The following is a 15,987-nucleotide window of genomic DNA, read 5'->3' on the forward strand; positions in this document are numbered from 1 at the left end:
TGGTTAGAGTCTTTGATATTTATTAACAATCCAAAAGTGGTAGGCAAGAGAATGGTACTGGACAGGCAAAAGGTCAAAACCAGTCCAGAATCCAGGAGGTACAGAGTGGCAGGCAGGCTCGAGGTTAGGGCAGGCAGAGTGGTCAGGCAGGCGGGAATGGAGTCCAGAAAACAGGCAAGGGTCAAAACTGGGAGGACTAGCAAAAGAGAAATAGAAAGCAGGAACATGTGAAAACACGCCGGTTGACTTGAAACATACAAGATGAACTGGCACAGAGAGACAGGAAAAACAGGGATAAATACACTGGGGGAAATAAGTGACACCTGGAGGGGGTGCAGACAAAACACAAGAAACAGGTGAAACAGATCAGGGCGTGACAAAAACTGTATGCTGATTTCCTTATCACTGTAATCTAGTAGAGGTCATTTCCTTTATGCCCCATTCTACACACAGCCTAAATTATAGGCACTGAACCATTTACAGGACAATAATAAAAGTAGCATATAGGATCCAACCGTATCACAGAGTGAATACATGTAGAGCATTTGTAGACTTTAAGAAAAAAATATTAAGTGACAGTTTCATCAGTACGTGCTTAAAGAAAGTCATATCACAAAGATCACAGATGACAGTGCCCATCGAGTCTATGACAATAGAGAATGAATTGTAAGCACCAAAGTGTGTTAAAGTGTGTTTGTCAAAATAATATCTGAAAATGTCAGTTGTTGAACATAATACTTCTATTTGCAATAGCAATTTATGATATATGCAGTTGAGGAATATTCCATGTATCAACACTACATGTAGGACGGACATAAGACATTCCCACATACAGTATACACATTCATAGAGGCATTTTCCAGCTATGATTTTACCACTCAGAATCCAGAATGGATAAGACAATGGGGCAGCACAGGACGTAATACACACTTACAACAATCTACTTTTTGATCTTCTTGATTTCTTATCTGGTAAACTGCTACTATGTGTCAAGAAAAGAGCCCCACTTAGGGGTTAGTGTACTCCAGTAAAAAAAGGGCTGGTTTAGATTAAAAACTATTGCCCTGTGTCCCCGTTCATAGGGGCATGAGAGACTAGTCAGTGGTAGAATTGAGTTGGCACTTTATTGGCCCAAACACCCACAGACCCAGGTTGAGGTTACTCATGGACAGTAATTAGTACTTTTTTTATTTTATTTTCATTGACGCGTTGTGTCTAACTGTCCAAGAATAGTATCCTAAGTGTTAGGAAATATTTGTTCCCATAAATACAAAGGAGGATGGCTCTCCTCATACCTCTGGCACTTTAGTCAGACTGACAGACTTTGTCAAAACTTTATGATGATGCCGGTAATGGAGTTCCCATTGACTAAGCACCACGGAGACCAATCAGGAGAGAATACATACAGGTCAAGGGTGCCAATTGAAAGTCAAGGGGTGTGTCTGTGCCTTTTGGATTACTCTCTCTTTACAGAGAACCCCTGTGGTTCAAGTCAAGAGCTACCCTTCCCCTTTCAGTCTGCTCTGCGCATGTCTGAAAGTGACAGAGCCAGCAGCCAAGAGAGGTTTTCACAGTATGTCATAAAAAATGATTACGCTTATGAATGTATGTAAAATGCTAATATGTATTAGATCCAGTACAATGGAATAACTATAGTCCACCGACTATATAAGGGTAGTCAGTGGACATTCTGAACCTTGTTTGAAGTCAGTAGGCCACATGAACCACAAGCTATTGACATTTGAAAGTTTGAAAAATTAATGTAAAATCTTGTGAGATGGAAATGGACAAACTAAAGGGTGTGCAATGTGTAGGCCCACTGAGTGTATATTCTGAACCTTGTTTGAAGTCAGTAGGTCACATGACCAAAGAGCTATTGAAATTCAAAAATGTAAATAGCTAATCTAAAATAGTGCGAGATGTAAATCGACAAAAACAAGTGTGTGCAACGTGTGTCTGTGCCATCGGGTTAGCTACAACCAGTTTTGAACGTTTTAGGAGTAATGGTTAAAGAGCTATTGAAATTTGAAAAATTTGATTTGTCACTATGTTGACGGTCCCTAACTGCTGTTGGTGGACAAAACTACAGGCGAATATCCGTTGAATATCCAACCTGAATCTGTCTTTACCTCGGTGGGCCTACAGCAGTCCCAACACCTTACCACTGCTACAGTTCATTCAGCCTCATTTACTGCCTTTAAAAAAAACATAGCTGATATGGCTGACTTGCTTCAACAAATGTGGTTTCTACTGACAATTAAGATGTACAAACTATGGCATAAAGGGACGACAAGCGGATAAGAGGCAATCCATAATTTCGATTAAGACATTAATGAGCGAGAGACGATAGACTTAGTCAATATAACTATTTGTTCAGCACTTTTGAAATGTACAGCGACAGAATTCAGAACATAGGCCGTTCTTACATATAAGCAGACAATGAAAGCTCTTACAATATTCAATGATTACATTTTTCTAAAACAGGTTATAGGCAAACAAGCACACACTGGCCACGAACGATGTGTTTACAATACCGTGTTGGTGAAAATAGACCAAATTATTAGGATGAGGCACATGGGCTACCAACAGCTTACTTCACAACATACACTTAGTATTACTTTAAATACAGTATACATCTCTCTGGCATCCTATATAATTTATGAAGCAGCATAAGACATTGTTTGACTCACTTTGTGATGTGCTTGAACAGGAAAGTGGCACGGCGGTCCTTCGTGGGACAATTTTATCATAAAAGAGAAAGATGCCGGATTTACTGCTACGTTTTGAACAGTCATTCAACTCGTATTTTCCCAGTCGTAGCTCGTTTTCCCCGAGTTCCCAGGTGTCTTAAACTTGCAGTTAGCCACTGATTCCTTCCCAAACCACTCATTGTTGAATTTGCTATTTCCAACTTGTTGTGTAATGTTTATGTCCAATTGCCAGTGAGCACCGATACGTTTTATCTATAATTTCTCTTCATATGACAACGATTGAAAAAGGATTTGATTGTCATCTTTATTTTTGAAGTATGATGTTGACATGATCAGTCCAATCAAAGCTACTGTGGCTATAACATGATTTGATGTCATTCTATCTGTGACCAATGACCTTGAGCCTTCTTGGATGGGCACCTCTAATATAAATATATGGCAGAACCCAAAGGTGCAACATTTTTTGAGCTCTAACCTTAGAATTGGGGATGACGTTCTGTCCCATGAGTGACAGAAAACTGAGCCAATCATGACAGAAAACGGAGCCAATCATGACAGAAAACTGAGCCAATCAGGCGCAATGCTCTGTATTTTCCGCTGGCTGCCCCACCACCACAGAAAGCACTGAGCTAGGCTGAAACACCTGCATTTTGGAGCTGCCTTACTCAAGAAAACAAAAAAGAGACCATGTTTGTATGCGGCTTTATTAACTCAATGGCATTTTATTTTTATTTTTTTACACTGTTTGCAAACTGATGTGTGACACGTATGAAATACCAAAATGACCTGCCCTGAATGACGGGTCGCCACTGCCTGACGCAATTTCCCTATATCAGTGAAAGAAAAATATATATTTCGGCTTACCCTTTGAATTAATAACATTAATACATTTAAAAATATGAATACCCTACCCTCCCTTGCCTCTCTCACATTTGTCACACCCAGACATGCATGTGAAAACAATTTACTAAAAGTCATATGGTTTAGATTACGTGTCAAACTCATTCCACGGAGGCCCGAGTGTCAGTGGGTTTTTGCCCCTCCCTTGTATTTGATCGATGAATTAAGGCCACTGATTAGTAAGGAAATCGCATCACCTGGTTGTCTAGGTCTTAATTGAAAGGGAAAAAAACAAAAAACAGCATACACTAGGCTCTCCATGGAATGAGTTTGACACCCCTGGTTAAGATACATACAACTGGCCAAAAGACAGTTGTGGAACGACATCAATGGTTGGTTATGGACCTGTGTTGTCTTCTTCTCCCTTGGTCCTTAGTCTAACCCTGTAGTGCTGTATCTATCAGTCTGAAGGCTGTAATTGGGTGGTAATCAAACATTTTAGGAGTAAGAACTCACTCCGCTCCATCAAAAACAACAGGACAAAATTGTTCACAGAATGTAATTTTATTTCATTCATTTATTGCCCCAATTATCATAGTAATCTATTGTGCTGTCGAATCGTATGTAATTCTTCCCTTACTGGAAAATGCCAACTATTTGATATTTTCTAAAGATACAGTAGACTTGTTGATAGACAGTGTACATGAGGAACAGAGAAGAGATGATTGGCTAAGGGCAGGCCCAGGTCAAACCACCTCCCACCATATTTCTTTATTTAGCCATTGGCTGATTCCTCAGATGAAAAGAGTCCCCAGTTGGAATTGGTCACCATGGATACGTGAGGCTAAAGAATACATTTACATGGAAATGACTAGTTGGACTCTTCAAATCCTCCGATGTCCTGGAATGCGACAAGTCAATGATGTGTCAGTGAAAAACAGTAACTTAGTTACTTTGTAGTCCAGTTTGCACTGATGTGTTTAGCGAGACATGGTGCAAGAGTGTGTGACCTATGTTTGGTCGTCTCCTACCATTGGTTCCAGAGATCTGGAGGGCGTTACAAACTTCTGATACGCAGAGATGACACAGTCTCTTCTGCAAAGGAAAAAGAGAACGAGTTATGAGAAATTATGTACATTTAATTTGACAAATTACTTCTATTCATTCACACACATGTAGGCCTCTGTGTCGCTTTTTGAACTCTGAATGATGAGTTGTGAGTGAGTGACTTACTTGCTGGTGACTCCTCCCCCTGGTGGCAGGCCAGGTATGTCCTCAGAGACCAGAAACTTCATCACATACAGCAGGTCAGGGTCCTTGTCCTGCGACCTTAGCAAATTTACAATCTCTACACAGATAGAGAGAAAGGGAGTGAGTTATGTAATGATCGGTCACTGTCCTCAGAGGAGAGAATTAAGCTGCCATTGTCTCAGAGTTGTTGTTATTGTTATCAAGTTTAATTTTGATGTGATGTCATATTAATATGAAAGCCTATTGTGAGTGAGATCAAGCCAATATGGTTTACAGCTGCATAGTAAGCTTAATCGCAAATCAAAATCCCATCGAAAGACCTACCTTCCACTTTGGCCTCGAGGAGTGTCTCTAGCTCGGCCTCTTGTTGCAGGGCCTCTTGTGAAACCTGGGGTGCGCCAGGGAAGGTCACGATGATGATGCTCATGTTGTCCAAACTACCCTGTAGGGGGCGACAAAGAGGGAGTGCAGGAATGATGCCTTTGCTTGATAGAGGCACAATTCTATGAGCTCTTGTAACAGCAGCATCAGTCAATATTTTATATGAATAGGAAACATTGTTTGTTGGCGTATGATTCATTTCAATAATGTCCTTTGTTACCCCAAACATTGAGAAGCTAACTTTGAGAATGCTAACATAAAGCTGCCGTTATTGATATTGAAGTTTACTTGAGGAATAATACGATGATGAGGAATATTCTTTGCTTGCTTAATGATAACGTAAACAGCGAAGAAATTAAGTGTCATTATGCGATCACAATGGAGAGCAGGACTATGAAGTCTCAGAGTGTCTTCTGGGAAGAACAGGGAGTGACTCACCTGGGAAGATTTTCACATGACACTACAGGCGGAAGGATATTGTGCTGTCATAATTGTGTACTGACAGAAAGCAGAAATGTGAATTTTGGAAACAGGTCACAATGGAACAATGGGATGTAGAATTAGGAATTAGTATACCAGAATGGACATGAATCTTCATATGAAGCTTCTCCTGTAAGTCACTGTGCATACTAAATGGCTAAAATGTAATGATGGTTCGAAAATTCAGCCATGGTTTGCCAGTGCTGTGATAAGATATTGTGTAAAACAATGAATGTGAATCATTTCTCTGCACTGTATTTGTGTTAGCTAGCTAGCAAGCCAGTTTTACAGGAGTGATTCCATTAATTAATATGCCAAAATTCCATTCAAACAATGCAGTCAATCCACAGCCATACACTGGTTCAAATCAGTTGATGAGTAAATGCAAGAAGTACTGATCTTGTATCATATAATAGCACCTCCTAAATCTGGGACATTTGTCTTTTTACATACATTTTAGAGGCTATTAATAAACCTGTATTTATAAAACTGTATAAACTGTATTCATTGTTATATGACAATATTTTAGCTTCACTATAATTCTACGACACAATTTCTGATACATCACATGCCTTACTTTTATATTCCTGCATAAGTAAAAGCAGGAAATGCATCACCTTTGCCTCTACTGCCATTCATTCCAATTTGGTTCTGGATTTCTCCCTGACCAAGATGGCTGCCATTTCCACCCCATTCTGAAACTTTGAGGGATCATGACATAGGCCTTCTAGTAATTTAATAGGATCTCTATGGGGACTAATTGGTTATTGTGATCTCATGTCACATAGCTGAGAAGTTAGGTTCACTGTGTGCTACAACACAACCCATCTAGCTTAAGTACAGATTCAAATGAGGTAAGCCTGTTCTGTTGCCATTGGTAAAGTGACGCTCTTCTTGGCCAGGTTAATAGGCCTAGCTAACACACACTCACCCATAATCCTTCACTGTGTTGCCCTCACCTCTGTCCTTCTCTCCCTCTCTTTATAGCTCCCTTTCATAATCCTGCTATTTAGAGGACAGGTGCAGGTCGTGCCAGTGTTAAGACGTACCATTGTAATTCCTAACCAGCATAAGCGGACCTGAATAAGATAGCTGCTTACATGATGCTTGGTACATTAGGTATGTAATTATGTAGGCCCTTCATCACACACCCTGTCCAGTGCTGACTGCCATCATGTACTCCCCCTTCACAAAGGTGGTGACCCTTGTGGGCTAAATAATTCTGACCCTATTTCTAAACTTTCTTGCCTAGCTAACACATTAGAATCCTTGATTCATTCTGTTCTTTCTTATCTTTGAAATATATTCTATTATGTACATTAGTTTTAGACCATGTCATAGCATTATCTCCGCTGCATCTCAAGTTATAAATGATGTGGTTAACTGCATGGATAAAAGGCAACATTGTGCTGCCCTCTTCATTGACCTGTCAAAGGCTTTCGATACTGTTGATCACTCACTGCTAACTCTGAGGTTTTCCTCAATTGGCCTAGACCAGGCTGCACGTAACTGGTTTAAAAATTACTTGACCGATAGAACTCAATGTGTATCTACTGATGGTGTTAAATCAATTCTGGATATTACGAAAGGTGTCCCACAGGGGTAGGTTCTGGGTCCTGTATTTTTTACTGTGTATGTTAACAATATCGACTTGTCTGTAACAAAAGTTTAACCCACACTGTATGCCGATGATACTGTTGTGTATGCTATTGCCCCCACGGTTGACCAGGCTCTATCTGAACTACAGTCTGCCTTCATTGTATTACAGAAAAACTTTATTGACCTCAAAATGTGTATTCAATGCAGGTAAAACGAAGTATATATTGTTCTCTACACTCTTAGAAAAAAAGGTGCTATCTGTGTAAAGGGTTCTTCAGCTGTCCCCATAGGAGAACCCTTTGAAAACCCCTTTTTGGTTCCAGGTAGAACACTTTTAAGTTCCATGTAGAACCTTTTACACAGAGGGTTCTACATGAAACCCAAAAGAGTTCTACCTAGGGCTGTGGCGGTCACAAAATGTTGTCAAGCGGTGATTGCCAAGCAAATAACTGTCGGTGTCACGGTAATTGACCGTTAATGAACATAAACACATTTAGCATCTCCTGGCTTCCACGAGCCACTAATGCAGACCTTTGGAACATCTACATTTTAAAAAGTCTAATAAATCCATTTAACATAGCCTACGCCTTCACAATAAATCCATTATTTATTTTAGACAGGTCTAAAGAAACATGCTATGAAGAAAATGTAGTCTATTTAAGAATAACAGAATAGCATACTCTGAATTGTCCTTATGTTAGGTCCTGATCTGGCTATGCCAAACGGCTGTGGGCTACACTAGTTCATTTAGCAGACAAGATTTTCTTAGAATTCCGTGGCATTATTTTATATTATTTTATAGTATGAAGAATACAATTGAACAAAGCTGAATTAAATAGAAAGTATATTTTCTCCAAACAATTTGAGGGAGTGCGCATATGCAGCTATTCTGCGGTTAACCTAATAAATAGGTACTCCTTCACTACCGGTCAAAAGTTTTATAACACCTACTCATTCAAGGGTTTTTCTTTATTTGTATTATTTTTTACATTGTAGAATAATAGTGAAGACATCAAGACGATGAAATAAAACATACGGAATCATGTCGTAACCAAAAAAGTGTTAAACAAATCAAAATATATTTTATATTTGAGATTCTTCAAATAGCCACCCTTTGCCTTGATGATAGCTTTGCACACTCTAGGTAAATGTCACACATGGCAGTAGGCTGTAAGCACAAATGTTCCATTAGTGGGAAAACACCATTATCAAAAGTGACCACAAATGCGATTATGCATGTAATACTTTTATTATAAAGGTGCATTTTTATGGTGAAAATTATCTTCCCCAAACAGGAAACTCACACTCTGCTTATGTCTGCCAGTTAGGCTCTTTACCCCTTGTAAAGCGTATTAATGTGCTTAATTTTAAGAAGTTATTTGGCCACTAGTTGTGATAGAAACCTTATCAAGGCATATAGGCATTTGGGCTAGGTTACATGAGGTGTGTGACTATGATTTGAAAAAGTCACAAAAAAAGGCATATTGAGCACATTGCTTATCTTTACAACAGGAGTATAGCCTACTTGGCTGGCATGAAAATGAACCAAGGGGAAAGCATATATATTTTCACCCAGCGAAAGGCAAGAAACAATGCCTTTTTTTGTGACTCAAGGGTGTGACTCAAGGGAAGTTGTGACTCAAGGGAAGTTTTTTGTGACTCAAGGGAAGTTGAGAAGTAAATATAGTAGGCCTAGCCTATAGAAATCTGATGGAATCGTCCTCTTTTTAGTAGAGGCCATCACTCTGTTTTCTCGTGCAATTGCATAGCCTATAGAAATGTTGCTCAACATGAGCTCACGGGCTCTCATGAAGTGTTTGATTAGATTTTCGATTTTCAATTTGCATTGATGTCAGAGTGATTAGAGGGACAATAGAGTGCTGAATACCAGGCAGTTAGCAAGTTTGGTAGGCTACTAATGACCATCAGCAGCATCAGAGCTTGGAGAAGCCTAATTACCATGACTAAACGGTCATGTTGAATTTGACTGCCTTCATGACTCGTGACCTCTGGTGTGGTGGTAATACAGTCACCGCAGCAGCCTTAGTTCTTCCAGGAACCAAAAAAGGTTCTACCTGGAACCAAAAAGGGTTATCCTATGGGGACAGCCGAAGAACCCTTTTGCAATCTTTTTTTTCTAAGAGTATAGAGCTCTTAAAATAAGTCTGATGATTTTAGAATATGTACTTTTAATTGTGTCCATCTTGGTCATGACCCTGCTTATAAATATCTGGGCATCTGGATAGATGAAAGGCTGTCATTTAAAAATAATATTGATGAGTTAGTAGGGATCAAATCCCTTTAGCGGGATTTGACAACATCCGGTGAAATTGCAGAGCGCCAAATTCAAACTGCAGAAATAAAAATATTTAACATTCATATAAATACAAGGGTAGTACATCAAAATAAAGCTTAACTTCTTGTTAATCCAGCCGCGGTGTCAGATATCAAAAAGGCTTTACGGCGAAAGCTCACCATGTGATTATCTGAGGACAGCGCCCCGCATACAAAAACATGAAGCCCATATTTTAACCAGGCAGTTGCGACACGAAAGTCAGAAATAGCGATATAATATATGCCTTACCTTTGAAGATCTTCTTCTGTTGGCACTCCAAAAGGTCCCAGCTACATTACAAATGGTCCTTTTGTTTGATAAAGTCCTTCTTTATATCCATAAAAACTCAGTTTAGCTGGTGCGCTTCAGTCAATAATCCACCTCCATCAAAATGCATACAAAATGAATCCCAAACGTTACTAATAAACTTTTCCAAACAAGTCAAACAACGTTTATAATCAAACCTTAGGTGCCCTAATACGTAAATAAACGATCAAATGTAAGACGGAGAATCGTTATTGTCTTTACCGGAGATAAACAAAAAGAACGCGCTCTCGTCCATGCGCATGGAAAACACTACAGCCAAAATGGGAGCCACCTAGAAAAACTACAATTTCTGGCAAATTTAAAAAAAAAACAGCATGAAACTCTTTCTAAAGACTGTTGACATCTAGTGGAAGCCCTAGGAACTGCAATTTGGGAGGATTTCGCCTTGTAATAAAAGTGACAGCCATTGAAATCAATTGTAGGCCGAATCTTTTTTTGGGGGGATGCTTTGTCCTCGTGGTTTCGCCTGCCATATCAGTTCTGTTATACTCACAGACATTATTTTAACAGTTTTAGAAACTCTAGAGTGTTTTCTATCCAAATCTACCAATTATATGCATATCCTAGCTTCTGGGCCTGAGTGACAGGCAGTTTACATCAAAATACTGCCCCCTAGCCCAAAGATGTTAAGAAGCTGAGAATAAAAATGGGCCTCTTCTCTCTCGCTAAATAGTAGAAAGTAGATTATTCAGTCGACATTCCTATCATCTATGAACGCAGCTGCCACTTCATTAGAGCCGTTAAATGCAGTTAACCACTGTGCTTTATTACGAGTGACAATTTTAGTACTCATCACTGCATTTTCTACCAGAATGTTGGTTGGACCTCTTTGATGTCACGTAGGTTGATACGTTGTGTATAAATGTTTTCATTTATAAAGCCTTTTTACAAAAATTCCCACTAACATCTTTACTAAACTTTAGACATACGAGTTACCACATCTGGTCTCAGGGATGGCTAACTCAGGAAATTCCTTTGGTCTATACTGAGTTAGGTAAATCAGCTTTTAGTTTTCTTGCACCTTGTTTGTGGAAGAATCTTCTAAATTTCCTTAAATTCGATTTTTGGGTGCCTCTAGGGAAATTCATAAAGCTGATGTAGGATCTTATTACTGATGAATGTGTTTGTGTTTTATGACCGTGTTTCTCTTTCTTCATGCATTTTTGCATTTATATTTTGATGCGTGTATTTTCTGTAATGTATGTAATTCATGGCTCATCTGTAAAATAGACCTTGGTCTCAGTATGACACCCTGATAAAAAAAACAAAAAAAACATTTATCCTGTATTCAGAAAATGGCCATTGGCTATGGAGCAGACTCCTTGCAGTGCAGTGTAAGTCACCTGGCTGTACCGACCTGGCTGTGTCCTGCTGTTAAATCCTCTGACTGATCTGAACATAGAGTATTAGTCTCCAAGACAACAGGAGGGGAGAGGACAGCCAAGACCTTGGGATGATATCATTGCCCGAAGATACTGCCAAAGTCCTCTAAACCCTCTCAGCCCCGGCACCTTCTGACTTTCCATACAATGTCCAGTTATCATTGCAATTTACTCACTTTGGCAATTAGTGAGTGTGATTGTACCCCTTTTCAAGTTTATACTCTGGTCCTGCATATGTATCCATATAGAGGAGGCAGAGGTTTAGGATCATTGTGATTCTGCACGTAGTGTGATCTGATCATTTACACACTGACCTTATAGAGGCAGAGGTCAATGACCTGGTTGCAGATCTCCCTCAGGTCATTGCACACCTGCAGGCGGCTGCGGACGAACGCACACAGATCCTCGTTGCCGATGGCATCCCACACGCCGTCACAAGCCACTATGAGGAACTCGTCTTGCGGGGACCTCTCCAGCTCATACACCTCTGGCTCTGGGGAAACCAGCTGCTCAGTCTGGGACCTCCACCCCACCTCCTTAAAGTCAAAGTCTCCCAGGGACCTGGACATGGCCAGGGAGCCGTTCACCCTATGCTGGGTCACCGAGCCGCCTGCGTTCTGTATTCGCTCCTTCTCCCTGGGGTTGACGGGCTTGTGGTCCTCCGTGTAGAAGATGACGTGGCCGTCACGGCAGAGGAGCGTCCGCGAGTCGCCACAGTTGACGAAGTAGACGTACTGCGGCGAGAGCATGACGGCGGCCGCCGTGGAGCCGCTGCGCTCCCAGCATTCCTCGCGCGTCAGCGTGTGCATGTGGCTGTCAATGGCCAGGAAGCCCTCGACGATTCCCTCCTTCACGTCCTCAGGGTCCTCCTCTGCCTTTACGCGCCCTGGAGGCAGGAGAGATCAATACGGGTTAACGACCTGGTCTATAGGTGACAAATACACATAATTTGGTTCTAATTCATATCAGGTCGCTCTGCCTAAAATCGACACACAGAAGTTAACTACAGTGGGGCCAACTACAGGGTAACTACACATAGTTACAATACAACTATTTGACCCCCAGCCTTGCTAGCTTGGTTCCAAGGGACAAATGCCCACTGTTGGTGCCCTGACAGTGCCCAAATCTCAGAGCTCAGGTCACGTTGTTGTAGTCCTCTGAGGTCACTGTCAGTCTGTCTTGTGGTATTAATTGATTAACTCAAGCATTGTAGGTTAGGATTAAAGTTTGTCTTGAGTTAAATAGTAGACACTGTAGGCACAAGTGTCAGATTTAGTATCTCATACTTCGGGCCAAGAACAAGGATCAAGAGGTTTTCAACAACAACAGCTGTCAGCCATGTTGTGCTACCATGTTAATGTTTAGGAATGATACATAAAACCAAGAGTGATATTGTCTTTGGTGTTCAAGTTACAACTTTAGATCAAGAACACCATACACAAAGCCTACTGCACAGATTGTCATTGCTCCAATGGAAGACACCCATGCCTAAGACAAAGAAGTAGTTCATTGATCTATCAAACAATATCTGTCTGTAGCTATGTCTGTGGAACACACACCGGAAACAGGTGTTGTAAAATGCTTCCCTACTTGCCCACATATTCCTTCCAAGTGAAAATAAACTAGACTGCCTACAATGATTATAAATCAGTTGGTCAAAGTGCGCGGCCCAATTTGGTACCTGTAGCGAGGATGTGTTGCAGCAGGTTGCGGGAGCAGTACTGTGCCACCGTGTTGCCAGCGTGTCCATCAAACACTGCATAGTAGCCCCACTCCGACAGCTCCCCTCCCATCTCCGGCATGCAGGCGTGGGCGTCCTCCATCTGCGCCCTCCAGCCCTGCATGCTGGCCGTTGCATAGCTCAACCCCCACTGAGACCCCCCCTCGGTCGCGTGTTTCTCCAGGATGGGCCGGTCCAGGTAGACGCTTGGCCCGTCATCCTCATCACTGAAGTCCTCTTCGCTCCCCTCCTGGCCATCTCTCTGCCCTCCCTTAAAGAAGAAGGTGACCATCTTCTCTGTCTCCTTGGCTAGCTGGCGGAGGAACGAGGGCACCTCCACGGTGCTGGCCCGCCTGGCCGTCCTCATGGCTCCTCGGAGGCGCCGCCCGAGTCTCTTTCCTGACCTGCCGCTGGTCTTCCTCTTCCCCTCTCTCCTCCTTCTCTCAGTCTGTCTCCCACGCAGCAGGTCTAGGGGAGTGAGTTTAGCTGGACACGCTGAGCAGGTGGAAAATGTGTCGACTCTGGTCTGTAGAGTAGTGTTTAGGTGGGCTTCAGAGGTTAGGTGGGCTTCACTAGATACGGGCAGAAATCGCTGTGGCCATCCTTGTCTTTGTAAACCTGGCTTGTTGGCGTGGTTTCTGGATTCCTAGCATTTGTCTCAATGTCTTTATGTGCAGTGTATGTGGCTGTATGGTGCCCTCTCTATCTCCTTCTCTGTCTTTCTCCCCCTCTTTCTCTCCTGTCCCTGGGCAGTGTTTGCATTGTGATGCTATTGGCCTGCATCTATTTCTGTTGCATTATCCCTCAGCATGATCACTCCTCCCTTCTCTCTCTCTCTCTCTCTCTCTCTCTCTCTCTCTCTCTCTCTCTCTCTCTCTCTCTCTCTCTCTCTCTCTCTCTCTCTCTCTCTCTCTCTCTCTCTCTCTCTCTCTCTCTTAATGCATCTAGTTAATCTCCAACCTGCGAGGGATCTTAGATTAGTACTGTATGAACGAATGTACAATATGGATGATGAGCCTGTCAGCGTTTCATAGCAGCACGGTGGACAGAGAGCTGATCCAGCAATCTATAGAGCCTGTTATAGGTTGAGTTATGGGTTTAGGTTGGGGATGGGACCCGCTGGTGGTCAGATTAGGAAGTGAATGAGTTAGTAACCTACACATACACTCCCCTCTGTATTTATTTGGACAGTGAAGCTAAAAAGTGTACATTTGGATATGAGATCAAATGTTTCAGATGAGGTGACAGTACAGAATGTCACCTTTAATTGGAGGTTATTTTCATAAATGCACTTTATGTATGTCTACTCTTGCTCTGGCACTAGATGTTGCAGGTTGACTAACCACCGGTCCTGGCAACCAATCATTACGTGCACCTGGCAACCCTCATTACTTTCACATCCTGATCTGTTTCCCTTGTCCTTGTGATTGTGTCGCCCATCTTCCCCATTATCCCCTGTGTATTTATACCTGTGTTCTCTGTCTGTCTGTTGCCAGTTCATCTTGTTTGTTCGGGTCAACCAGGTTTTTGTTTCTCAGCTCCTGCTTTTTCTAGTCTCTCTTTTCTTGCCCTCCCGGTTTTGACCCTTGCCTGTCCTGACTCTCTGCCTGTCCTTGAGCCTGCCTGCCGACCTGTAACTCTGCCACCTTCTGGATTACCGACCTCTGCCTGCCTTGACCTGTCTACTACTTGCCTCTGTTGGAACATTAAAGCATTATTTATTCAATGTTGTCTGGGTCTTCCCTTCATACCTGATAATTACACACACCTGCGCACCATCATCAGCCTGTTCAACCTCTCCTTCGTATCATCTGAGATCCCCAAGGATTGGAAAGCTGCCGCGGTCATCCCCCTCTTCAAAGGGGGAGACACCCTGGACCCAAACTGTTACAGACCTATATCCATCCTGCCCTGCCTATCTAAGGTCTTCGAAAGCCAAGTCAACAAACAGATCACTGACCATCTCGAATCCCACCGTACCTTCTCCGCTGTGCAATCCGGTTTCCAAGCCGGTCACAGGTGCACCTCAGCCACGCTCAAGGTACTAAACGATATCATAACCGCCATCGATAAAAGACAGTACTGTGCAGCCGTCTTCATCGACCTGGCCAAGGCTTTCGACTCTGTCAATCACCATATTCTTATCGGCAGACTCAGTAGCCTCGGTTTTTCTAATGACTGCCTTGCCTGGTTCACCAACTACTTTGCAGACAGAGTTCAGTGTGTCAAATCGGAGGGCATGTTGTCCGGTCCTCTGGCAGTCTCTATGGGGGTACCACAGGGTTCAATTCTCGGGCCGACTCTTTTCTCTGTATATATCAATGATGTTGCTCTTGCTGCGGGCGATTCCCTGATCCACCTCTACGCAGACGACACCATTCTGTATACTTCTGGCCCTTCCTTGGACACTGTGCTATCTAACCTCCAAACGAGCTTCAATGCCATACAACACTCCTTCCGTGGCCTCCAACTGCTCTTAAACGCTAGTAAAACCAAATGCATGCTTTTCAACCATTCGCTGCCTGCACCCGCACGCCCGACTAGCATCACCACCCTGGACGGTTCCGACCTAGAATATGTGGACATCTATAAGTACCTAGGTGTCTGGCTAGACTGTAAACTCTCCTTCCAGACTCATATCAAACATCTCCAATCCAAAATCAAATCTAGAGTCGGCTTTCTATTTCGCAACAAAGCCTCCTTCACTCACGCCGCCAAACTTACCCTAGTAAAACTGACTATCCTACCGATCCTCGACTTCGGCGATGTCATCTACAAAATAGCTTACAATACTCTACTCAGCAAACTGGATGCAGTTTATCACAGTGCCATCCGTTTTGTTACTAAAGCACCTTATACGACCCACCACTGCGACCTGTATGCCCTAGTCGGCTGGCCCTCGCTACATGTTCGTCGTCAGACCCACTGGCTCCAGGTCATCTACAAGGCTATGCTAGGTAA

The 15,987-nt window shown here is 42.4% G+C and overlaps 1 protein-coding gene across 1 annotated transcript; it reads right to left on the reverse strand.

The window, feature by feature from the left end:
* Positions 1–4,780: 4,780 nt before the first annotated feature.
* LOC120029078 (protein phosphatase 1A-like) lies at positions 4,781–13,393 on the reverse strand. The gene is made up of 4 exons (XM_038974383.1): positions 12,988–13,393; positions 11,621–12,192; positions 5,127–5,244; positions 4,781–4,899 (listed from the first exon to the last, which is right to left on the reverse strand). The coding sequence occupies exons 1-4, from the start codon at positions 13,391–13,393 to the stop codon at positions 4,781–4,783; spliced, it is 1,215 nt and encodes a 404-aa protein (XP_038830311.1).
* Positions 13,394–15,987: the final 2,594 nt, after the last annotated feature.

This window comes from Salvelinus namaycush, chromosome 34, assembly GCF_016432855.1.
Source record: "Salvelinus namaycush isolate Seneca chromosome 34, SaNama_1.0, whole genome shotgun sequence".
Taxonomy (NCBI): Eukaryota; Metazoa; Chordata; class Actinopteri; order Salmoniformes; family Salmonidae; genus Salvelinus; species Salvelinus namaycush.